Source organism: Rhinoderma darwinii, chromosome 12, assembly GCF_050947455.1.
Source record: "Rhinoderma darwinii isolate aRhiDar2 chromosome 12, aRhiDar2.hap1, whole genome shotgun sequence".
Lineage (NCBI taxonomy): Eukaryota > Metazoa > Chordata > Amphibia > Anura > Rhinodermatidae > Rhinoderma > Rhinoderma darwinii.
This window is the reverse complement of record NC_134698.1, coordinates 56029973-56054467: the sequence shown is the minus strand read 5'-3', so window position 1 is coordinate 56054467 and position 24495 is coordinate 56029973. Positions and strand designations below refer to the sequence as shown.

General features: G+C 46.6%; 1 protein-coding gene across 2 annotated transcripts in view; it reads right to left on the bottom strand.

Annotated features, from left to right (window-relative positions):
- Positions 1 to 11203, bottom strand: part of TTC6 (tetratricopeptide repeat domain 6) — a 106775-nt gene extending 95572 nt beyond the window's left edge. For both annotated transcript variants that reach the window (XM_075845006.1, XM_075845007.1), the window contains exons 1-2: positions 11108 to 11203; positions 5 to 1069 (exon numbers count right to left, since the gene is read on the bottom strand). In XM_075845006.1, coding sequence (XP_075701121.1) covers positions 5 to 1054 — 1050 coding nt within the window. In that variant the 5' untranslated portion in view covers positions 1055 to 1069; positions 11108 to 11203. The remainder of the gene's footprint in view (positions 1 to 4; positions 1070 to 11107) is intronic.
- Between the last annotated feature and the right edge of the window lie 13292 nt (positions 11204 to 24495).

Here is a 24495-nt window from a genome sequence, read left to right as displayed (position 1 = left end):
TTACCCCAGATGTCATATTATAGTCGGGTCCCAGTACACTCTCCATTAACTGTTTTATCATCAAATCTGAAGCTGTATAGGATTCAGGAGACCTCAGCGAGGCTATTATTTCATCTACTGACCTGGCCGTGGTCTTTACTGGTGACACCACACTAATATTTGTCCTTTCCATAATTTTTGTGTCGTCTTGATCAATATTTGAGTCAGTAGCGGGCGTGCCCACCACAGGAGGTAATTCATCCGCTAAAAGAGATGAAGACTTTGTAGGATCATCTCTTCCAACTTGAACGGTCCGGGATTTCCTTAAATGCCTTTTCTTTTTACTACTTTTTATTCTTTTCTCTGAGTCATCACTATCCTGGGAATCAGAACTTGAAGAGTTACTAGTATCATCACTGTCCTTGCCCGACCTAACATCAACAGCTTTCCTTATTTTGGAGGAAGATGCTGGTGTTACTTTTTGTGTTTTTGTCATCTCTATGACTGGAGACTTCCTAGAGATACGGGGCTTGATTGAATCCTGGGGCATGAAAGATCTCGGCTTTGATGGTGGTTCAGGTCGTGTGAAGACCATTATAGGTTTGGTTGTCCCAACCATTGAAGCAATAGCAGGCCTCATTACATTGTGTCCAGTCCCCAGGATATCTCCTTGCCGGTATAACTGGCCGTGGTCTCTTGGTTCTTGTGTAATATCTATTGACATGGCATCTTTGGAGAACATACAGACTTTCTCATCATCGTTCTGTATCTCGGCGGTGTTAGAAGCAGCCTTTCTTTTTGATACAGCTGAAGTTGGTGTAGATTGACAGGCAGATGGAGATAGCTTGCGTCTAACCCCAGATCTTGGACGTGAGAGAGAATTAAATTGATTTGACTGGGGGATAGAAGGGTCTTGCATCAGAGATAGGGGTGGGCTGCTTTTGGGCCTGAGTTCCACCATATCATGTCTGATAGCCCTATGAGGAGGCTTAAGCAATCTTTCCAGCTCTTTCTTGATTCTCAACTCCTCTGCATAATTGAGTCGAAAATGCAAATGGCCCCTTCTGTCTGACATCTCTTCTGTGGTTGCCTGTATAATAAATTAACAAGAGCATTAGCTTTTTTCCACCAGCACTGCTTTTCATTTTCAGAAGCATGACTCGGTATTTGGAAATAATCTAGTGGTCGATGCTTCCTAAATACGCAATTTAATGCACTGTTAAATCTAATTTTCCTTGCAGTTACCGCTGATCATCTCATAGAAACTTGCCCTGATGGGATAATCCTATTCATCACACATTAATTCCAGTCACAGATTTCTCAATTTAGCAGGTCAATCTTATTTCACTGTTTGTGAATTATTTTAACTGCCTTATCCCTCATGTTGGGGGAGGCGATAAAATAGGATTTATCTAGGAGAAGCAGCGTTGCCGTATATCTGGATACCTGCTCTGCACAACACCCCAAGAATTGGGACTTTTCTGTCCAGAAATAAACTATTTCCTCTGTAAAAACGTACTACCTGCCTGATATCTTCTGTATTATTTATTATGGGACAGTTCAGGCTATGGTCACATCACGTTTTTTAGTCTGCATTTAACGTACACGCCGGTAAAAAGCTCCCATGTAGGCTGTGACGGATGCCTAATAGTGGAATCGGTCATCATAGATTTTAATGATATCCGTTTCATGGAGATATCGTGAACTGGTGTCATGAGAGTTCATGACGAATCCTTTAAAAGGATAACCCTTAGGGTATGTTCCCACGCTTAACAAAAAACGTCTGAAAATACGAAGCTGTTTCCAAAGGAAAACAGCTTCTGATTTTCAGCCGTTTTCTAATCAAACAAGAGTTTTTTCGCGGCGTTTTTTACTGCCGTTTTTGGAGTCAATGATAAACGGTTCCAAAAACGACTCAAGTTGTGACATGCACTTCTTTTTACGGGGCATCTTTTTACGCACCGTTTTTTTGAAAATGAGGAGTAAAAATACGTCCGTCAGTACAGAACGCCGTATTTGCCATTGAAATCAATGGGCAGATGTTTGTAGGCGTTCTGCTTCAGATTTTTCAGCCGTATTTGGGATGTTTACGGCTAGAAAAACGGCTGAAAATAGCCCGTGTGAACATACCCTTATAGTCTATGGGTGATGCATGCCACTGTTAGGCACCCATTTAACATATCCGTCACCATAGATTTTAATAGTACCCATTAAACATATACGTCATAAAAGGCTCATGACATATACCTGTGATGTTTGCCATACAGTGGCTTACAACACCCATAGGCTCCGGTGGTATATGTTTTTATGCGGGATCAGGCGGGATGGAAAAGTGTAGTCTATGAAATTCCATCCTTCAATAAAAAGATATACAGAAGAGGCTGGACGCAGCCTGCAGGGCTTAAGGGGAAGCCTCCATGACCTCACTGGTAGGGAAAGGGTTAATAGGTAAGGGAGAGTTGGAGGGAGAGTTAGGAGGAGGTGGAGGAGGGACAAGGAGGAGTCAGGGGGCCGTTGCTGAGCTTCCCGCTGTTTGCGGCATTGAGCCGGAAGCAGCGGGAGGAGTAACACAGGGAGAGACAAGCTCCCCGTTGCCCGCGCTTATAACAATGTCGGAGGCCGTATTATTAGAGCGGCTGCGTGCCGCTGATGTGCACCACGGTCCCGGATGGCTTGAGGAGACCGTGGCTGCATTAACTAGGATCCCGGACGCCGTTTCGCCACGCCAGGCCCGGCGTTCGGGGTCTGTTGCAGGGGACAGGCTCCCCTCCCCCGGCCCCCTTACTAGCATTACTATGGCGGCGGGGGGGGAGTCGGCAACAACCGCTCCTGCTCGGAGCAGGCTGAGAGCGTTGCCGGGGGTGACGGCGACTCAGGCCGGGTCGACCCGTCCCTCCCGGCGGTCCCGACCTCCAGAGCGCCTCAGTCCTGAGGCAGTCCCGCGGACACGGCGTCGCAGAGGGAGCCCGATCTCGGACGCTGCAGGCCAGGCAGCTGGGAGGACCGCCCCTTCCCAGGCCCTGCGTCCTGGCAGGAATCCCAAGCCGCGACGGGGTCCGGCGGTAAGCAGGGAGTCGCAGGCCGGGCTCCCTGTCACCCCTCCCCTATCGGATGGAAGATTCGGAGGACAAGGTACGGCCGCCCCGCCTGGTGATGTTCCGGCCAGGGGGCAGGCTTCTTCAGGATCAGCGAGACGGACGTCTAGATCTGCAGCGACGTCGAGGCAACAGGTCCGGTCGGAAGTCTGGGTCCCGGCGGTCGGGCGGCAGGTTGCCGGCCCATCGGTCAGCGCGTCCTCATCCCCGTTCCGAAGATGTCGTTTGGATGGACAGTCGTCGGCGAGAGAAGAGCTGGAGGAAGGTGAACTGGACGTGTATCGTCGAGGTCAGGATGGTCCGGCTGACGGGAACACAGCGCCTGTGCAGCCCGGTGAGTGTATAACTCCATCATTGTCATATCCAGCGATTTTTATGTCGGGTATCGGCGGGGGGGCTGCTAGCGTCGCATCGGTGGCCGGTAGTGGCGCGGGCGGGCGCGATGGCGCGGGTTTGGCAGACTTAGTGGGTTGCTTGAGAGAGCTGGTCGGGCGCCTAGATAGGGCGGTGGCGCCGGTAGTCACGGAAGTGTCCCCGGCGGTAGTTTGGGAGGGTCCCAGGGAAGGGGGATTGTTACAAGCGCGGCCCGTAACGGCGGTTAGAGAGGCGGTCGCGGTGTCGGTACAGACCGAGGCGCAAAAAGATGGCGATCGGGTGCGTATTGATGATCGCGCTCGTGGGGAGGTGTATGTGTGTTTCGAAGGTCCGTTGGGGGCGCATTTAAAGCAGGAGGTGCGTGAGCGGATCTGGAAGGACGAATATGTAGAGATTTTTTCTCTCTTGCCGCTCGCTAAATTTAATTTGGATAAGAGCAAGCGGGACGAGAGTAAAAAGGACGAGGAGGAACGGCGGCGGTATAGGCTTATCCCGCAGACGTTCGTTAATTGGTCGCAGGCGTTCGCCATATTAGCCAGTGTGATAGGGGAAAAGGCGCCGGAAAATTGTTCGGCGTTGTTTTGTTATTTTGATGCTATTGGGGAGGCTCATAGGGCGTATGGGGGCCAGGCGTGGCTGCGATACGACGAGCAATTCCGTCAGCGAAAAGCGGTTCGGCCGGCGATTCGGTGGGACCAGAAGGATATTGCTCTCTGGTTACGGGTTACGGCTCCGGTTAGGCAGTCCTTCCCCGGGAGCGCCGGCCAAGGAGGCCAGTCTAGTCAGGTTGGACAAGGCGGCGGGGGAAAGGCAGGGTTTTGCTGGCAATTTAATGAAGGCCAGTGCAAGTTCGGGGCCACGTGCAAGTTCAAGCACGTGTGTTCGGAGTGTAATGGTGCATCACACGGGGCGGCGAAATGTATGCGGAAAAGGAGGTCAGGGAACCAGTCCTCCGCGGCTGGTCAAGGGGGTGTCACCGGTGAGGGTGGAAAAGATGGCCCCTTATCTAAATGAGTATCCGGACAGGGCGGCGGCTAAGTTGCTTTACGAGGGTTTTCGTGTTGGTTTCGTTATTCCCCGCCTCCTTATGAGGTTCCGGTTACGCGGAGGAATTTAAAATCGGCTTACTCGCATGCCAAGGTCGTGTCGGACAAATTGTTAAAAGAAGTTTCGTTGGGTCGCATGTCAGGGCCTTTTGTTGAGTCGCCAGTAAAAGATTTAGTTGTGTCCCCGTTGGGTATTGTTCCTAAGCGTGAGCCCGTAAAATTTCGTTTAATTCAACACTTATCGTATCCCAAGGGTTCGTCGGTAAACGACGGGATAGATCACGAGTTGTGCTCCGTAGCCTATACCTCATTCGATGAGGCGGTGGGGTTAGTGCGGGCTGCGGGCCCGGGCGCGCTGCTAGCAAAAACCGAAATCGAGGCGGCGTTCAGGTTGTTGCCAGTTCATCCAGAAAGCCAACGGCTGTTGGGGCTGTCTTTGGAATGGGGCCTTTTATGTGGATCGGTGCCTTCCGATGGGGCGTTCCCTTTCTTGTGCGTACTTCGAGGCGTTTAGTAGCTTCGTGGAGTGGGTAGCGAGGGGAGTATCCGGGGTCGACTCGTTGATCCATTACTTAGATGATTTCTTGTGCGTTGGCCCGGGGGGTTCGCCGGTTTGCGGTAATTTGCTTTATGCACTACAGAAGGTTGCGAGGGATTTTGGGATCCCTTTGGCGCCAGAAAAAACGGAGGGCCCAGTAGCGACGATTTGTTTTTTGGGAATTGAAATAGATTCGGTGGCAATGGAGTGTCGTCTCCCTGCGGATAAGCTGGGTGCTTTGAGGCTGGAGGTACGGCGGGCTTGTAGACTGAAGAAAATGACGCTGCGGGAGCTTCAGTCGCTGCTGGGGAAGTTGAATTTCGCCTGCCGGATTATGCCAATGGGGAGGGTGTTTGGTAGACGGTTGGCAGCGGCAACGGCGGGAGTGCGAGTGATTTGAATAATTTTACGGATGCGGCTGGGGCGGGCGGTTTTGGAGCTTACGGGGGAGGTCCGTGGTGCGCAGGTCAATGGCCGGCTAGTTGGGTGTCCAGCGGACTCACGCGGAATCTGGCCCTGCTCGAGCTGTTCCCCATCGTGGTGGCGGCAACCATTTGGGGGGACAGGGTCAGGGATAAGAAGGTTCGTTTTTTTTTTACTGCGACAACATGGGGGTGGTGCTGGCCATTAATAACATCACGGCGTCCTCTCCTCCTGTAGTTCAATTGTTGCGACATTTAGTGTTGGTATGTTTGTCGTTGAACGCGTGGGTGGTGGCGGTGCATGTGCCGGGGGTACGGAATTGCATCGCTGATGCTCTTTCTCGCTCGCAGTGGGACCGGTTTCGGCAATTGGCACTGGGAGCGGAACGTCTCGGTTTGGCTTGTCCGGAACATCTTTGGGATCTGGTCTCGGTCCCGTAGAACAACTGATACAAAGGTCTTTGGCGCGCACGACGTGGAGTGCTTATTCTGCTTGTTGGAGGCAGTGGGAGGAGTGGGTAAGAGAGTTGGGTGACGTCAATACGGATAGAGACAGGTTGGTGGCACTTTTGTACTGGTTAGGGGACGCCTGGGAGGCGGGGTTTTCAGTGGCAAAGGTGAACCGGTTCATATCTGCGGTGGCGTTTGGTTTCAAGTTACGAGGCTTTCAAGATGTATCTAAGGAATTTTGGTGCTACAGGCTTTGAAGGGGTTGGGCCGAGGTAGAGGGGAGGCGGATAGTAGAAGGCCTGTGTCGTTTGCTTTGCTTAGCCAAGTAGGGAAGGGTAAGCTGATAGTTTTGTTCGCCCTCCCGGGGTCGGTTATGTGCCCAGTAGAGTGCATGCGGGGTTTTTTAAGCCGCAAGCGGGGTCTCCAGATTTGCCTTTGTTACGCCATGTGGACGGGTCGTTTTGTCCAGGTTTCAGTTTGGAGATGTATTTAAGGAATGTCTGACGGCGGTTGGTGTCGCGGCGGGCTCATATTCATCTCATTCCTTCAGGATTGGCGCAGCAACTGCAGCGGGCGCTGGGGGTTGGATGATGAAGGGGTGCGGCGCATTGGTCGTTGGGAGTCCAACTGAGTTAAGTCCTATGTCCGCTCCATTTGTTATGAGGTTGTGGTTAACGCTTAAAAAATGTTTTGTATGGCAGTGTCTAATTGTTTTCCATTTCAGATTCGCCTCCGTGTTTGGTGTGGTTGCTGGGTCATTCGTACGTGCACTGGGTCATTCGTACGTGCCCGGACGGTCGCCAGTTGCGCATTCCGCGACAGGATGCGGTTGTGCATTGGCTGGGATTTAGAGGTATGTCATGGAGCAGGGGGTTGGCAGAATTCCAGACATAGGCCCGGCTTGATAGGGTTCCGGAGGTCTTAGTGTTGCACGTGGGTGGGGATGACTTGGGAGTCTGCCCCTTGCGTGAGTTGGTGCGGGATATCAAACACGATATGTTGGGTTTGTGGGTTTCTTATCCCAAGTTGGTGATAGTGTGGTCGGACATAGTCCCGAGGAAACATTGGCGGTTGGCTAGGTCAGTGAAAGAGTCAATAAGGCTCGCATTAAAAGTTAATCGGGCGGTGTCCCGTTTCGTAGCAAAAATCGGGGGCATTTGTGTGCGGCACAGGGATTTGGAGTCAGGAGTGGGGAACTTCTGGAGGGGTGATGGGGTTCATCTGACCGAGGTTGGCATTGATCTTTGGAGCTTGGCGATAGCAGAAGGAATAGAAAGGGCGGTGGTGGTGTGGCGGAACTCACAGGCTTAAGGTGGTCAAGGCCTGTTTCGCTGTGGCGGGGGGAGTCCTTGAGGCCAGTCAGTACAAAATGGTGGGGGGGTCGCATCGGGGGTATGCGTCCCCCAAAAAAGGTACATGGTTGAAGACTTCATCGGGTGTTATCCCTTTGAAGTGGTCTTCTGGTAGAAGGTATATCACTTGAAGGCTTCATCGGGTGTTATCCCTTTGAAGTGGACTTCTAGTGGTCGGTATATCACTTGAGGGCTTCATCGGGTGTTATCCCCTTGAAGTGGACTTCTAGTGGTCGGTATATCACTTGAGGGCTTCATCGGGTGTTATCCCCTTGAAGTGGACTTCTAGTGGTTGGAGCCATCTGCAGAGGTGAACGGTGCTTCCGAGCTGGTTTACGGCTGGAGGTAATTGGTGGTTTGCAGATGGCTAATTCGGTGTGTTCTTAAAAAGGAACATCTGAAGGGGCTTCAAGGACTTCCTCTGCTCGGGTTAATGTTAACGTTAAATTGTTATGTACGATTCTGACCCATGTTGGGTCAAGTGAATTATTAGGAGGAATTCTCTGGTGGATTCCTAAATAGTTATCCGAATGTTTCGGATTTAAATTGTTTTGATAAAACTGTGAAATTAATAAACGGCTGCTGTGGCCATTTCACATCCAACCTCGGTGTCACGTGTCTTTCCTAAAGGTGGGGGTGGAGGGATAAGATGGGTAAGGGAAGGTTCATTAACACACGACTCTACTTAGGAAGGTCAAGAAGAGGCTGGACGCAGCCTGCAGGGCTTAAGGGGAAGCCTCCATGACCTCACTGGTAGGGAAAGGGTTAATAGGTAAGGGAGAGTTGGAGGGAGAGTTAGGAGGAGGTGGAGGAGGGACAAGGAGGAGTCAGGGGGCCGTTGCTGAGCTTCCCGCTGTTTGCGGCATTGAGCCGGAAGCAGCGGGAGGAGTAACACAGGGAGAGACAAGCTCCCACCCTCCCGCCCTTTGTTTGTTACCCCTGTGGGGCTTTATGTACGTCCGTTTATGAGTGTTGTCTTTGTTTTGTGTGCTTATTTAACATGTTTTTCCTTTTTTCCCGGAGTAGGTTCTGTTGTCATGGCAGCTGGCGGGGGGAGTCCTTGAGGCCAGTCAGTACAAAATGGTGGGGGGGTCGCATCGGGGGTATGCGTCCCCCAAAAAAGGTACATGGTTGAAGACTTCATCGGGTGTTATCCCTTTGAAGTGGTCTTCTGGTAGAAGGTATATCACTTGAAGGCTTCATCGGGTGTTATCCCTTTGAAGTGGACTTCTAGTGGTCGGTATATCACTTGAGGGCTTCATCGGGTGTTATCCCCTTGAAGTGGACTTCTAGTGGTCGGTATATCACTTGAGGGCTTCATCGGGTGTTATCCCCTTGAAGTGGACTTCTAGTGGTTGGAGCCATCTGCAGAGGTGAACGGTGCTTCCGAGCTGGTTTACGGCTGGAGGTAATTGGTGGTTTGCAGATGGCTAATTCGGTGTGTTCTTAAAAAGGAACATCTGAAGGGGCTTCAAGGACTTCCTCTGCTCGGGTTAATGTTAACGTTAAATTGTTATGTACGATTCTGACCCATGTTGGGTCAAGTGAATTATTAGGAGGAATTCTCTGGTGGATTCCTAAATAGTTATCCGAATGTTTCGGATTTAAATTGTTTTGATAAAACTGTGAAATTAATAAACGGCTGCTGTGGCCATTTCACATCCAACCTCGGTGTCACGTGTCTTTCCTAAAGGTGGGGGTGGAGGGATAAGATGGGTAAGGGAAGGTTCATTAACACACGACTCTACTTAGGAAGGTCATGACGGATACCAGCCTGGCAGAGGAGCCCTATAAACATGTTTATCGTGTACGTCAGGAGCTTTCCCGATGTAAGTCCCATGCACACGTCCGTATTTTCATCTATCCGTAAATACTGTCCGTAAATACGGATCCATAGTCATCCGTATATACGGAACGATATCCGCAGATACGGTCCGTAATGTATCCGTATTTGATCGGTATATACGGATCTGTAAAAAAAAAAAAAAAAAAAAAAAAGGAGGGAGGCTGCAAATTATGTCACCATGTTGCATAGCAACGCTTCCATAAACACCGAGAGTTTACGGATGCACATCCATAGCCGTCCGTATTTACCGAAGCACCCATAGGCTTCTATGGGAGAGTCCGTGCCGTAATTATAGACACAAATAGGACAGGTTCTATTTTTTTTTTTAAGCACAGACACCCATCCGTAAAAATACGGAAAGGTGTCCGTGGCCAATAGAAATGAATGGGTCCGTAATTACGGTCGTGTGTATGGGGCCGTACAAGCTATATGGACATCACAAACGTGTGGTGAACAGGGACTCAAACTAAAACATGAATTAGCACTGGATTCACACAGAGTTTTTCTGCATTTTCTGTGGCGTGTTTCGTTGTCGCTGTTTATGGCATTTTTCAGGTAAAAAATGCTGTTGCCACTTGTTACTGTGCTTTAAAGTTCTTTTTCAAAATGCAGCATGCTCTGGATATGGCATTTTTGGGGCATTTTTCCCATAAACTTCTACATAGAACATGAAGACTGAGAAAAAAATCATGTTTAAATTGTTTCAAAGTAAAAAAAGATGCAACCAAATACTCTTGTAAAAAACGCCAAGTAAAACACTTCTTTTTTTTTTTACATGCATTTAAAAATGAGGAAAAAATTGTTTGTGTAAGGGCGTGTTCACATCAGCGTCACCCTTCCGTTCATGGGTTCTGTTAGAACTTTCCATCGAAGGAACCCACGAACAGAAATGCAAACGGAAAGCATAGCATTGTGGAAACAATAGCGCAGTCTGGTTTACGTTTGCCTTTCCTTCATGGATTCCTCCGACTGAAAGGTCTAACGTAACCCATGAACGGTAGGGTGATGCTGATGTGAACAGGCCCTAAAGGAGGCCTTACGGAGATAGTGAACCTCCATTTAAAAATGAAACTAATCTGCCACGTGAGAAGACGCCCGTATTAGAAATAGCACGGGGTACAATGCAGATTTTGAATTGGGGCCGAGGAGCTTCACATTTGGGCTCTGATTTGTTTTAATTTTAAATGCACTCATCCCATGTGACTGCTGCAGCCAATCACAAGCTGCAGCCATCACATGGGCTGCAGCGTCATCCCAGGAGGCTGAACTGCACGACAACAGATGGACGCGACGCCATGACTATGACTGGGGTGAGTATGAATGTTTTTTCTGTTTTTTTTTCTAGCGCTGCTTTACGCAGCGGAAATTTCGCCAGGAATAACGCACCACAATGTGGTACAGTTTTCGGACTTAATGTGCTGCGGGTTCTAGGTCGAATACGCTGCGTAATTTTATGGGTTTTTACACACATTTGTGCCCCCAGCATTTTGTACATGCTTTTTCTCTGAAGCCTATGGGAAAACACCCAAAAATTGCCATACCCAGAGCGTGCTGCGATTGGAAAAAAAAATAGTTCAAGAACGGCAGTAAAATAGCCTGTACAAAGTGACACTAGATGAATAACGCCATAAAAAAAAAAAAAAACACGTCACATTTTAACAACAATTGCGTTTTTAGAAGTGGTTTTTGAAGCAGTTAAAATTGCAAGAAAAAAAGTTGTGTGTGAATTCAGCCTTCGGGGGATTTCTGTTGTGGGGTCTCCATCCTATTTGTTTAACATAACACATTATTCCTACATTGAAGGACCAAGTAAAAATACTAAATCATCATTTATAATAAATAAATAAATAAAATCTTCACTTTGACAGAAACTTCCTGCATGAAGTCACGGACTATAATCTCCACTTTCTTGTAGCGCAGTCTATAGCTTGTAATAAACGCTGCTCGCCGCCATGTAAAGTGGTTACCCGGTCCACACAGAGATCACTCCGCTCCTGCACCCACCTGTATCTCCGGTTCCGGTGTCCCCGGTCACACTCCACCCTGAGAAAAGCGGTCCCGTTACCAAGCAACGCCGGGAACTCCCAGCCCCAAACTTCTCCGCTTAGCAACAAAGTCGTAACTTTCCAGTAGCCCCGCCTACAAGTTCCGAAACTGCGAGTGTGCTCGCTGCTGCACCCTAGTGGCGGATTATATAACTACACGCTAGAATGGCAATAGAAAATCAGACGGTGATTTTGGCAGCAGTAAAGGGAAGACGTATCATTGGCATTATTATGCCAGGGCTTTATAATTATTGCATTGGGGGAAAAAAACGACATCCCAAATGAACGCCTTATTTCTTGGCACCCCCACACCATTTTTTTTATTTGTATCATATTTTTTATTTGTATCATAAAAGGGGCATGACTTCCAATATGCGCTGAATGCAAATGATTTCTCAACCCTTGCAATGAACCATAGATAAAGCCTGGCATTGTTCAGCAGAGTGCACGCAGTACCCAACAGGTACAGTATACATCTTGGAGAATATGGAGCACATTAAACCATTTTTAATACTTCTCCCCAACATGCCAGTCTTCACAAATGTGCCGCAATATGACCATATCACTGTGGCTTATGCCCCCCTTTACTAAGCAACCAATCAAAGCACAGGGGACCCTGACCAATTTAAATATAACCCCTTTACACTTCTTATCCGTTTCTCCAATCCCTATCCTAATCCTGTTTCCACCGTTCCGCCGACCTCACCTCCCTCATGGTAGACAATAGTTGAAAGTTTCACCCCCCAGACTTCCCGGTGCCAATGACCATGTGACCATCACCATTTTCTCCGTCTTCTGCCTCTACAACCTCCCTCTAACCTTATTTCCCATTCTAAGGCCGTCGTCGTCTCCCCCCCCCCCCCCTATGGCTCCTCTCCCATCCCCCATCACTATTTGGATAAAGTGGCCACATAACATGGTAAAATGGAGAGGGGGCTGTGTATGGGGAGAATCAGCAAGTTAAAAACCCCCCAAGATAAATTTTTAATGAGATAATAGCAGAGCTAGCAGTAACTTTTTCAGCAATTGTGCTACAGTAGCTCTTCTGTGGGATCGGACCAGACCGGCTAGTCATCGTTCCCCACACGCATCAATGAGATTTGGGCGCTCATGGCCCCGTCTTTAGTTCGCCGGTTGTCCTTCCTTGGAACAATTTTGTTATTTACCAACCACTGCATGCCAGGAACACCCATAAAAGCAGCCGATTCGGAGATATGTTGACAACGTCGTCTAGCCATCACAATTTGGCCCTTGTCAAGTCGCTCAGTTCTTTACATTTAGGCGGGATTCACACGACCGGGTCGTTCCCGAGCCCGAGTGTCGGCCGGTAAAATCGGCCATTTTGCCCGGCCGGTTTGCATAAAGTTATGCATCCGTGCCGGGCCGGGCAGATCCGGACAGTGACATCAGCGGCAGCTCCTGAAGGGGAATCCCCATGTGTTCGGGGATTCCGCTTCAGGAGTTTCCCCTGATGTCACTGCCCAGATATGGACAGAGACATCAAGCGCTCTGTCCAGGAGCGGAATCCCCGAAAACACGGGGATTCCGCTCCTTCAAGGAGCTAAAGTGCGGCTAGCACATAGCAGAGCGGGGAGATACCTCCCTGCTCTGCTATAGTGGCGTCGCTACAGTAGTAGCAGCCGCAGCAGCAGCAGCTGCTGCTACTACTACTACTAGCGGCGCCATCGAAGGTGTCGCCGAGCCAGGGTGCTTTTAACAAGCAGGGGAAGGGAGCCAGCGCAGCGCTCCCTCCACCTGCTGTACACCCCGGCCCTGCAACACAGTGTACAGCGATGCCATTCGTCAGAATGGCATCAACTCCTCCTCCTCACATGCAGTCTGCGCTGTGAGGAGGAGGAGATAGAGCGCAAGCGCCGGGAAACCCGGCCATCACTCGGAACACATTCCGGTGATGGCCGTGTAATACCCGGCCCCATAGACTTCTATGGGAGCCGGGCGGCCGGGTGCCCGGGCAAAGATAGAGCATGTCCTATTTTTTGACGGCCGGATTTTCCGGCCGTCAAAAAATCGGTCGTGTGAATAGCCCCATTAGGGGTCTATCATTCCTAATGCAGCCGGGTGCCGGCCGATTTATGAACGGCCGGCACCCGGCCGGGAAACCCTGCCGTGTGAATGAGGCCTTACCCATTTTTCTGCTTCCAACAGATCAACTTCATTAACTGACTGTTCACTTGCTGCTCAATATATCCCACCCCTCGACAGTCGCCGTTGTCACCAGATAATCAATGTTATTCACTTCACCTGTCAGTGGTTTTAATGTTATGGCTGATCATTGTATCACACATCCATGACTAAAATTAAACAAACTCCCCAATACACCGCCATGAACCCCAAGATCAAGCCCTTGGAAAGCAAACTGCAGCAGGCGCTATACAAGAACATGTGTTCTACAGATCTTTATATATGTATTCCCAGAGAACCTGTTAGTAGATAAGCTTGTGTGTACCTGATGAAAAGAATGTCTTTTCAAAAAAAATAATTATATATATATATATCTTTTTTTATGCCATTTGTCCTATTAAGGAAAATATAATACTCTGCCTTTAACTTGGTAATAAACTTTTTGAAATCTAGTGTGATTATCATCAGTCAGCAATGCTGGATCTGTTGCTGCAATCTATGGGGCTGCCTGGGACCGCTCTTGATGATATCAGGTTCAGTAACAGTGTTGGGGCCCCTTTTCACCTAAAACCGACCCCATAATCAAGCATTGGATACAGTCAAAAATATAAGTAGCAGGATTTTCTGTTCTGGGGACACTCAGTTTCCAACATAATTTTTATTTTCCGCTGGTTTCATCTGAGCATCTGAAGGCGTCCTCCATCTAGAATGAAAGTCCAATATTACAGATGCAGAAAAAATAAGACGGTTTGAGTTAAGAGGATCTCTCCACCTGGACGACTCGTACGATGATTAGAGTCACTATGCAGAAGAGGAATTTGCAGACTTATGAGAAATATTATTTTTATGATTTCTGGCTCTTCAGATATTGAATAGGATCATTGTGTTCTTACAGGCAGTAGGCACAGGGAAACATTATGAAATGACAGGATCAGGTTTAGTGTTTCCACCTGGCTGCAAATAAACAGAACTTCTTGAGCCAAGCCGGGCTTTTAAAATTGGGTAGTGAGATTTTAAATGATAAACAGACTGAGCCTCTCCTTGAAGTACCATTTATAGTATAAGGGGGGTCCGAGGAGGTAAAAGGCTGTCATTTTTTAGTCCACAGGCGGCATCAGACTTCCTGTGGATATGTCATAAATGTCTAAGTTGGGAATACCCCTTTAAATCTATTTTTAATTTTTAAGGTTTCGGGAAGCTGCAACGTGTCCTTTACTCAATGGAAGAGGTAACTATTTATTGCATTTGTTTGGAAATAGGACTGTTTTCCTGGAGTACATAAGTAGCTCACTTAACCCCTTATCAACCAGGCCCTTTTGCGCGTTAATGACCAAAGATTTTGTTTTGTTTTTTCACTGTCGCATTCTAAGGGTATGTGCACACAACCTATTTTCAGACGTAATTCAGGCGTTTTACGCCTCGAATTACGCCTGAAAAGACGGCTCCATTACGTCTGCAAACATCTGCCCATTGCTTGCAATGGGTTTTACGATGTTCTGTTCAGACGAGCTGTCATTTTACGCGTCTCTGTCAAAAGACGGCACGTAAAAATACGCCCGTGTCAAAGAAGTGCAGGACACTTCTTGGGAAGTTTTTGGAGCCATTTGTCATTGACTCCATTGAAAAACAGCTCCAATTACGTCCGTAATGGACGCCGCAAAAAACGCGAGTACATGCAAAAACGTCTGAAATTCAGGAGCTGTTTTCGCCTGAAAACAGCTCCGTGATTTCAGACGTATTTTGTGTTTGCGTGTGAACATACCCATAGAGTCGTAACTTTTTTGTTGTTCCATTGACATAGCCGAGGGACGATTAACTTTAATTAACTTTTTTTTAGGAAAGAATTTAAAATAAACAGCTAAAGGTTTTGTGTTTTCCTATGTTTGTAAAATAAAAACCCTTTTAAAAAAAATTATTATTTGTTTTTGCATCGCCGCATTTCAAGAGCCACAAGGGCACGTTCAGACGTGGCGGAATTGCTGCGGAATTCCGCTGCGGACAGTCCGCAGTGGAATTCTCCAGCGGTCGTTTTTTACATTTGTTTCTATACATTTTTAGGCAAGCTAGTTCAGACGTTGCGGAAAACTCAGCTGCGGACCATAGGCTGCAGTGCAGAATTTTCCCTCTGCAGCATGCGCTGTCTGTTGCGGAGAAGAAGCAGAATTTCACTGTAATGCAAAAACTGAAATCTGTGGCAAGTCCGCTGTGTTTTCTGCAACGTGTGAATTACCTGTCAAATATACAAATGTTGGTGCAGATTCATTGCGTAATTGCCCCAAATCTGCACCAACATTTGCAGTGGAAAAACTCCGCCACGTCTGGCCGTGCCCTAACTTTTTTATTTTTCCGTCGTTGTAGCCATATATTTTTTGCGGGACAAGGTGTAGTTTTCATTGGTAGTATTTTGGGGGTACATGGGACTTACTGATCAACTTTTATTTTATTTTTTTCTGGGGGGAATGGTAGAAAAAAAGGAATTTTGACGTTGTGTTTTTTGAAAGTTTTTTTTTTTACACCATTCACCCAGCATTTTAATTTATGTGCTAACTTTATTGTTTGAGTTGTTACGATCGCGGTGATATCATATACGTGTATGTTATTATACATTTTTTTTACACTTTTACTAAATAAAACTACTTTTTGGGGAAAAAAGTGGTTTTATTTTTACTGTATTTTTTTTTTTTTCATAAACTTTATTTAAAGAGGCTCTGTCACCAGATTTTGCAACCCCTATCTGCTTTTGCAGCAGATAGGCGCTGCAATGTAGATTACAGTAACGTTTTTATTTTTAAAAAACGAGAATTTTTGGCCAAGTTATGACCATTTTTGTATTTATGCAAATGAGGCTTGCAAAAGTCCAAGTGGGCGTGTATTATGTGCGTACATCGGGGCGTTTTTACTACTTTTACTAGCTGGGCGTTGTGTATAGAAGTATCATCCACTTCTGTTCGTTAACACCCAGCTTCTGGCAGTGCAGACACAGCGTGTTCTCGAGAGATCACGCTGTGACGTCACTCACTTCCTGCCCCAGGTCCTGCATCGTGTCGGCCACATCGGCACCAGAGGCTACAGTTGATTCTGCAGCAGCATCAGCGTTTGCAGGTAAGTAGCTACATCGACTTAACTGCAAACGCCGATGCTGCTGCAGAATCAACTGTAGCCTCTGGTGCCGATGTGTCCTCGCTCGTCCGACACGATGCAGGACCTGGGGCAGGAAGTGAGTGACGACACAGCGTGATCTCTCGAGAACACACTGTGTGTCTGCACTGCCAGAAGCTGGGCGTTCTGAAGAGAAGTGGATGATACTTCTCGTCAGAACGCCCAGCTAGTAAAAGTAGTAAAAACGCCCCGATGTACGCACATAATACACGCCCAGTTGTACTTTTACTTTAAACACACCCAGTTGGACTTTAGCAAGCCTCATTTACATAAATATAAAAATGCTGCAATAGCAGATAGGGGTTGCAAAATCTGGTGACAGAGCCTCTTTAACTGTATAAAAATAATTTTGTCCCACTAGGGGACTTCACCATGCGATCTGCTGATCGCTTATATAATGCTTTGGTATACTAAGTATACCAAATCATTATTGCCTGTCAGTGTGAGGGTATGGCCAGACATTGAGGAGTTTTTCCGCTGCAAATGTTGGTGCAGATTTGGGGCAATTATGCAACGAATCTGCAGCAACATTTGCATATTTGACAGGTAATTCAGACGTTGCAGATATCACAGCGGACTTGCCACAGATTTCAGTTTTTGCATTGCAAAGGCTGAAATCCGCAGTGAAATTCCGCTTCTTCTCCGCAACAGACAGTGCATGCTGCGGAGGGAAAATTCTGCACTGCAGCCTATGGTCCGCAGCGAAGTTTTCCGCAGTGTCTGAACTAACTTGCCTCAAAATGTATTGAAACAACTGTAAAAAACGGCCGCTGGAGAATTCCAATAAGGACTGTCCGCAGCAATTCCGCCACGTCTGGCCATGCCCTTAAACTGACAGGCAATCTATTAGGCCTAATAGGCAGTTGCTAAAGGCAAACCTGGGAGCCTTTGTTAGACCCCCGACTGCCATGGAAACCGATCGGCGCCCCGCAATATGTCAAACATATTAGATGCAGCTGTCGCTGTTGACAGCGGCATCTAATGGGTTAAACTGCCGGAATCGGAGAGCGCTTTGATTCCGGCAGTTGAGACAGGAGCCAGGCTGTGTAGAACAGCCGTGCTCCTGCCGCTGATTGTGTGGGTACACTGGCAGGATATATCGCTTTGCAGGAACTAGCACCTGCTTGTGACGGATATATCCGTTGCTCGTCGTTAAGGAGTTAAAGGGGTTTTCCAGTTTTATGTACATAAAGCTTACTCACCATAGAAATTAAAAGTTCTACAACTTTTTGATATACTTTGTTTCCATTCCTCATCATTTTTCACATCTTTGTTTGCTGTCAATGAATGAGAACACTCTTGTTTACATTCAGAGGCAGCATATGGTTACACCTCTGGTCCTGCCTTCAGCTGAGAAGTGGATACAATTGTATACAGTCAAGGCAATACTCTCCCAGCTATACACGTCAGCAGCTGCACAGATCTCTCTCATAGTTTGCTACAATGTATCAGTCTGGAGACCAGTCTGTTTACTCACAGAGCATTGTCTGGACTGGACACAATTGTACTTGCTTGTCCATGCTCCTGCGGTATCTGCAGGTCTTGGCCTCCGTCGTTCTGTATGCCAGGATGATGGGTGGCACATGTACAGTATACACTGCTGCTCAACCAATCAAAGATCAGGGCAGGCAGAGTACTAGCTTGTCCTTCATTCAACCCAGGCAAAGATTCAGTTCCCTGCATAAGCCTGGCCAATGCAGATCGACTCGTTGGCGCCTTGAGCATGCAACCCCAGGGGCACATGCCATTCTAGCCTCCCCTAAGCCATGCCCCTGATGAGATTCTCGTTGCTACTGGCGACTACTTACTCGACTACACATTTTCGCCTCAGTCCCACCAACGATACCCAGAGAATCAAATGTGATTTGGTTTAATTGTTTCTCTGGATATCATGAAACAAGGCTAGTTATTAAAAAAAAAAAAAATCCAGCTATACAGGGCGTCTAACACCCAGAAAAATCTACCCGAAGGGTAACAATAATAAATCACTGGAGGTAAAAGACATTCTAAAACATAACTATTACTCATTATAGTTGGAAAGTAAAAACAATGAGATTATGCGGTTTTTAACTGCAACGTCTGAGTGGACCCATAAATTTACCCTATGTATAGAAGCTTTCCTGTTTTAGCCCGATCCCTTTATCAGTTGACGCCCCAAACTTTCTAATGAGTCATTTCCATTTTCTAATGGCACCTGAGACTTTTTTAGGGGTATGTAAATCGGTATAGCACGAGGCTCTAGGGATTTGCGTCGCTCTTTTGAGGGCGGTCATCTTCCTCATATCAGTTTCAGGGAGTAGTATTTTTTTCTTCATGAAAGCTTCTATATATAGGGTGATATTACTGCTGTCTGTACCCCCATATGTATCAGGTAGACAGCTATTCCTAGCCACTGGTACATCTACAAGATTTGTCGTTGTTTTTTGGGGTGTGATCCAGTTGTTTTGACCAAAATTAGTAAGAGGCTTTTTAGACCTGTCATTTATCTCATACCAGTCTCTAGACTGGGATTAAGTCTTATCTATGGCGGCTGGATTGTAAATTTTACAACTGGGCCATTGTTTTCTGTATTATAAATTTCAGGGCTACTAAGGGACTTTATTTCTACAAACTATATACAGGGTATAGCACTTGGACAACAGAGAACAATTTTAAAGTGCAATGATTTATAAATCTTCATATACTGTACATATGAGGACCTAACAGTATATAGTATGTGAATATGCATCAGTCTTGATAAAGTCGTTGCATGACTCACACCAGGTAATTTTATCAGGGATACGGTTGTAATTTTATCTAAAATGATGTCATCGCAGTGATACCGATCACATTGTGAATTGTAGGAGGTCGCTGGAAACAGCAATTATGTGAAATCTCCCATAAAACAACTGAAAAGAGAACAACATGAAAATTCCCTTGTTTGTGACTTTATTATGCATTGAACAGGTTTCTAGTAAATCTATGTGCTCAATAAAATGTGTCTCCTGTCAGCAATTAAACAGATGTTCAGAGAGACTAAAAGCCATTTCAGCCTTATCTGATCTCACCTGGTGAAGACCTGGCCGTGAACTCTTTTGTGAAAAGTCAGCCATTACTAATTGGTAAAGTAGACCCGCTGCCTCCTCCATCTCCGTATCTGTTCCTTGGAAGAATTACAGGGGACATGGGATGAAGTCACAAATAGGGTAAGGTCACATGGGTCTTTTAGAAAAACCAAACCAGAAAACTTTAAGACCCTGGAAATGAAAAGGTTATGATTATTATAGGCTTCACCGCTGTATGTGCATTGGAATCCATTATCAATGACTCCATAATCCCAACTCCCTCCACCCTACCCTTGCCCAATTGTGATTACTATCTGCCCCTCACTTCTAAGACTCCGCGGGGCCCCTTCTGTTGCTGGAGCCAATATCAGCTGCTATTTCCGCTAGGCTAGGGCTACACTCAGACCTTTCATTGCTCACTACAAAAAATCGGAAATCGCTGTCCATAGGATTACATTGAGTCGCTTGAAAATCTCTCCAGAAGCTTCCCGTCAGCAATTCTTCTTATTAATTGCTACTTAATGGGTTTTCTGATTGATTTTAGGATGTAGTAGATACTTTTTCCACTGAAGAATAATATGAAAATCATTTAGAAATCCCTTGAACATCACTGATTAATATGTTAATAGCCTAAATGGCACTGACACCCTTGGTCCACACCAAGGCCTGTTAGATGACCTTCTGACATGATGGAGTGTAGGTGGACGCCCTCATCTACTAAACCCCTTAGCAGTTGATATGCATGTTAACCTGCTAGTAATGTCCTTATGATGTGAAAAAATGTAAACCTAAAACGTAGGTGTAATATCACCCCATGGTTAGATATTTGGGCCATGGTTATGTAGACCACATCATTCCTACTAACCCTATGTTAATAGAACAGTGATGGGATTCTTACAGGAGTTGTACAGGATTACAAAAACATGGCTGCTTTCTCAAAAAACAGTGCCACACCTGTCCATAGGTTATGTGCGGTATTGCAGCTGAGTTTCTTTGAAGTCAATGAGGCTGAGATGCAATACCACACATAATCTGTGGACCAGTGTGGCGCTGTTTCTGGAAGAAAGCAGCCATGTTTTTCTAATCCTAGAACACGCATTTAAGATAAGGTGATGCAGTATGTTGAGTCCTCATCTTACAAGCAGTGTTCCCTTCCACAGTCCGCCCGCTCACTAAAGTTTAAAGCCTGCGCACTGTCACGGGCAGATGTAGTTGCGTCGCTAGCATCGGAGGGGGCTGCGGTGCTAGCGACAGCCACATTCACTTGTATGTGCGTCCTCAGGAGAGGCAGTGTAGCGATCCATCTGTCGCGGCAGCGGGGCAAGATAAGTACAATCCTTTTTTTTAGGAGGCTGTGGAGGGGGGGATTGCTGTGTAGCACTATATACAAGGGGAGGGGGGTTGCTGTTTAGCACTATATACAAGGGGAGAGGGGGCTGTTTGGCGGTTTATACAAGGGGAGGGGGATTGCTTTGTAGCACTATATACAAGGAGAGGGGGCTGTGTTGCAGTATTTACAAGGGGAGGGGGCTGTGTGAAAGTATATACAAGGGGAGGGGGCTGTGTGAAAGTATATACAAGGGGAGGGGGATTTCTGTGCAGCAGTATATACAAGGGGAGGGGGCTGTGTAGCAGTATATACAAGGGGAGGGGGCTGTGTGGCAGTATATACAAGGGTAGGGGGGATTGCTGTGTGGCAGTATATACAAGGGGAGGGGGAATTGCTGTGTGACAGTATATGCAAGGGGGGATTGCTGTGTGACAGTATATACAAGTTGAGGGGGATTGCTGTGTGACAGTATATACAAGGGGAGGGGGATTGCTGTGTGACAGTATATACAAGGGAGGGGGATTGCTGTTTAGCGGTATATACAAGGGGGGGAATGCTGTGTGAAAGTATATACAAGGGGAGGGGGCTGTGTGAAAGTATATACAAGGGGAGGGGGCTGTGTGAAAGTATATACAAGGGGAGGGGGATTTCTGTGCAGCAGTATATACAAGGGGAGGGGGCTGTGTAGCAGTATATACAAGGGGAGGGGGCTGTGTGGCAGTATATACAAGGGTAGGGGGGATTGCTGTGTGGCAGTATATACAAGGGGAGGGGGAATTGCTGTGTGACAGTATATGCAAGGGGGGATTGCTGTGTGACAGTATATACAAGTTGAGGGGGATTGCTGTGTGACAGTATATACAAGGGGAGGGGGATTGCTGTGTGACAGTATATACAAGGGAGGGGGATTGCTGTTTAGCGGTATATACAAGGGGGGATTGCTGTGTCACGGTATATACAAGGGGAGGGGGTGGCTGTGTGACAGTATATACAAGGGGAGGGGGGATTGCTGTGTGACAGTATATACAAGGGGAGGGGGATTGCTGTATGACAGTATATACAAGGGAGGGGGATTGCTGTTTAGCGGTATATACAAGGGGAGGGGGATTGCTGTGTGACGGTATATACAAGGGGAGGGGGTGGCTGTGTGACAGTATATACAAGGGGAGGGGGGATTGCTGTGTGACAGTATATACAAGGGGAGGGGGATTGCTGTTTAGCAGTATATACAAGGGGAGGGAGATTGCTGTGTGACAGTATATACAAGGGGAGGGGATTGCTGTGTGGCAGTATATACAAGGGGAGTGGTATTGCTGTTTGACAGTATAAACAAGGGGAGGGGGATTGCTGTTTGACAGTATATACAAGGGGAGGGGGATTGCTGTGTGACAGTATATACAAGGAGAGGGGGATTGCTGTGTGACAGTATATACAAGTTGGCTATATGGCATTATCTACAGGGGGAGGCTGTGTGTGGCAGTATCTACAGGGTGGCTTTGTGGCGCTATCTACGGGGTGGCTGTGTGTGACGCTATCTACAGGGAGGGTGTGTCGCTATCTACAGGTGGCTGTGTCACGCTATCTACGGGGGGAGTTTCTGTGGAGCTATCAAGGGGGGGCTGTCTGAGGCGCTATCTACGGGAGGGCTGTCTGTGGCACTATCTCTGGGGGGGCTGCGTGTGATGCTATCTATGGGGGGCTGTGTGTAGCAGTATCTACAGGGAGGGGATGTGTTGCTATCTACAAGTGGGACCTGTGTGGCTCTATCTACAGGGGGATCTGTGTGGCACTATCTACAGGGGGATCTGTGTGGCACTATCTACAGGGGGTCTGTGTGGCACTATCTATAAGGACAGTGGTGTAATGAAGGATTCTTTCATTGATGCCTATAATTGGTGTTTATAACTGTTTATTTTACTGCTGGACTTCTAATATAATAGTATTTTAAAAAGTCATTAAAACTTATTTCAAACGTTTTCTTCTTCTCTTATTTAGTTGCTATATTAGTGTTTACTGGGGGTATTACTTTTGGTCATCAGATCGCCCACCATTGATGGAGACTTGCCCTGCTCCCTAACTGCCCCGCTCAGGAGCTGCCAAGACTGAGGGAACATTGCTTACAAGCAGTTGTTTCAGTTAAACAATATTCACCGTAATTCAAAAGTTGACAGTTCAAATTTCAATACATAATTTGTTCTGCTACTCTTATGAATATCACAAATGTATACTGTATATTGGCATGCAGCATTCTGTGTGGTAGGAGGACTATCCTTAAGGCTATGTATACCTTTGACACCATTATTTTTTCTTTTTCTGAAATTGTGCATCAGTGTGATTGGTGCAACTTCCTAATTACATTTTGTTAAAAATTATTTTTACTTTTTGATATACAGCTGCTATGTATTTTTTATACAGAGCAGCTGTATCATTCGCTTAGACCTGAATCTGCCAGTTCCGCGGGACTGAAGGGTTCAGTCAGTGGGTCTTGCATGTCACCGGATCCGCCTGTTATCAATCACATCTAAGTTATTAAGTTAGATGTGATCTGTAACAGCTTGATCCTGCGTGTCAGAGAACACAGGACCCGCTGACACTGAACCCGTCATGCCGCTGACCTGACAGATACGGCATTCAGCGCTAGATACAGCTGCTCTGTATACAGGATACAAAGCAGCTGTATCTGAAAAAGTAAAAATAATTTTTAATAAAATGTAATTACAAAGTTGCACCAATCACACTGAATCAGATTTTTATTTAAAAAAATAACTGTCACTTTAAACTCTGCTCACCCCAATACTGCTTCATAAGTAGTCAGAATTGCCATATAAGTTTCCACTAAGTTATTTATTTGATTGTAAGGAGCATTTCTAATTATGTAAGGAGTTGCATGTATGTTATTTAAAATTTGGTATTGGACTTTTTTACCTTCACTTGATACCCTGGGTAGGTGTGTAGATATACAAATGTGGAATGTGGGGTTTTAATTGTAGCTCTGACAAATATATAGGTCTACGTCCACACTACAATAAACAGTTTAGCCACTGCTGTATGCTCCAGTGAACTGGAGCACAACAAGCAGTTTAGTGTAATGTAATTATCAGTCCTAAGTAAATTTACTCAAATGTATTTTGTCTTAAACTATTTTAAGACAGTTTTTTTTTCATAGGTTTTAAGCATTTGTTTACTGTGTTACTATAGAAACCCAGTCCGCTATGCATCCTACTCCTCTACTGGCATCTATAAGATAATGTATGGAGCCGTAACCAAGGCCGGCCTTTGGATAGATGGCGTCCCGTGCAAAATTATCTTTCGGCACCCCACCCCTATCATAAAAAATATGCCCTGTAAAAAAGTATAATGCCGCCCCACAGTATAATGCCCTATATAGTGCCCCCACACAGTATAATGCCCCTTTAGTACCCCCCATACAGTATAATAATAATATTTAATAATATATTAAAACCCCTTCAAGGACACAGTATTTTGTCCTCCTAATTGTGCCCACACAGTATTATGCCCCCTAAGTGCCACACACAATATATTGCCCCCTGTAGTGCCCCTACACAGTATAATGTCCGCTTAGTGGCCCCCCACACTGTATAATGCCATAGACACTGCGATAATTCCCCACCTCCCCCTTGTAGACAGTGCCATACAGCCCCCACCTCCCCC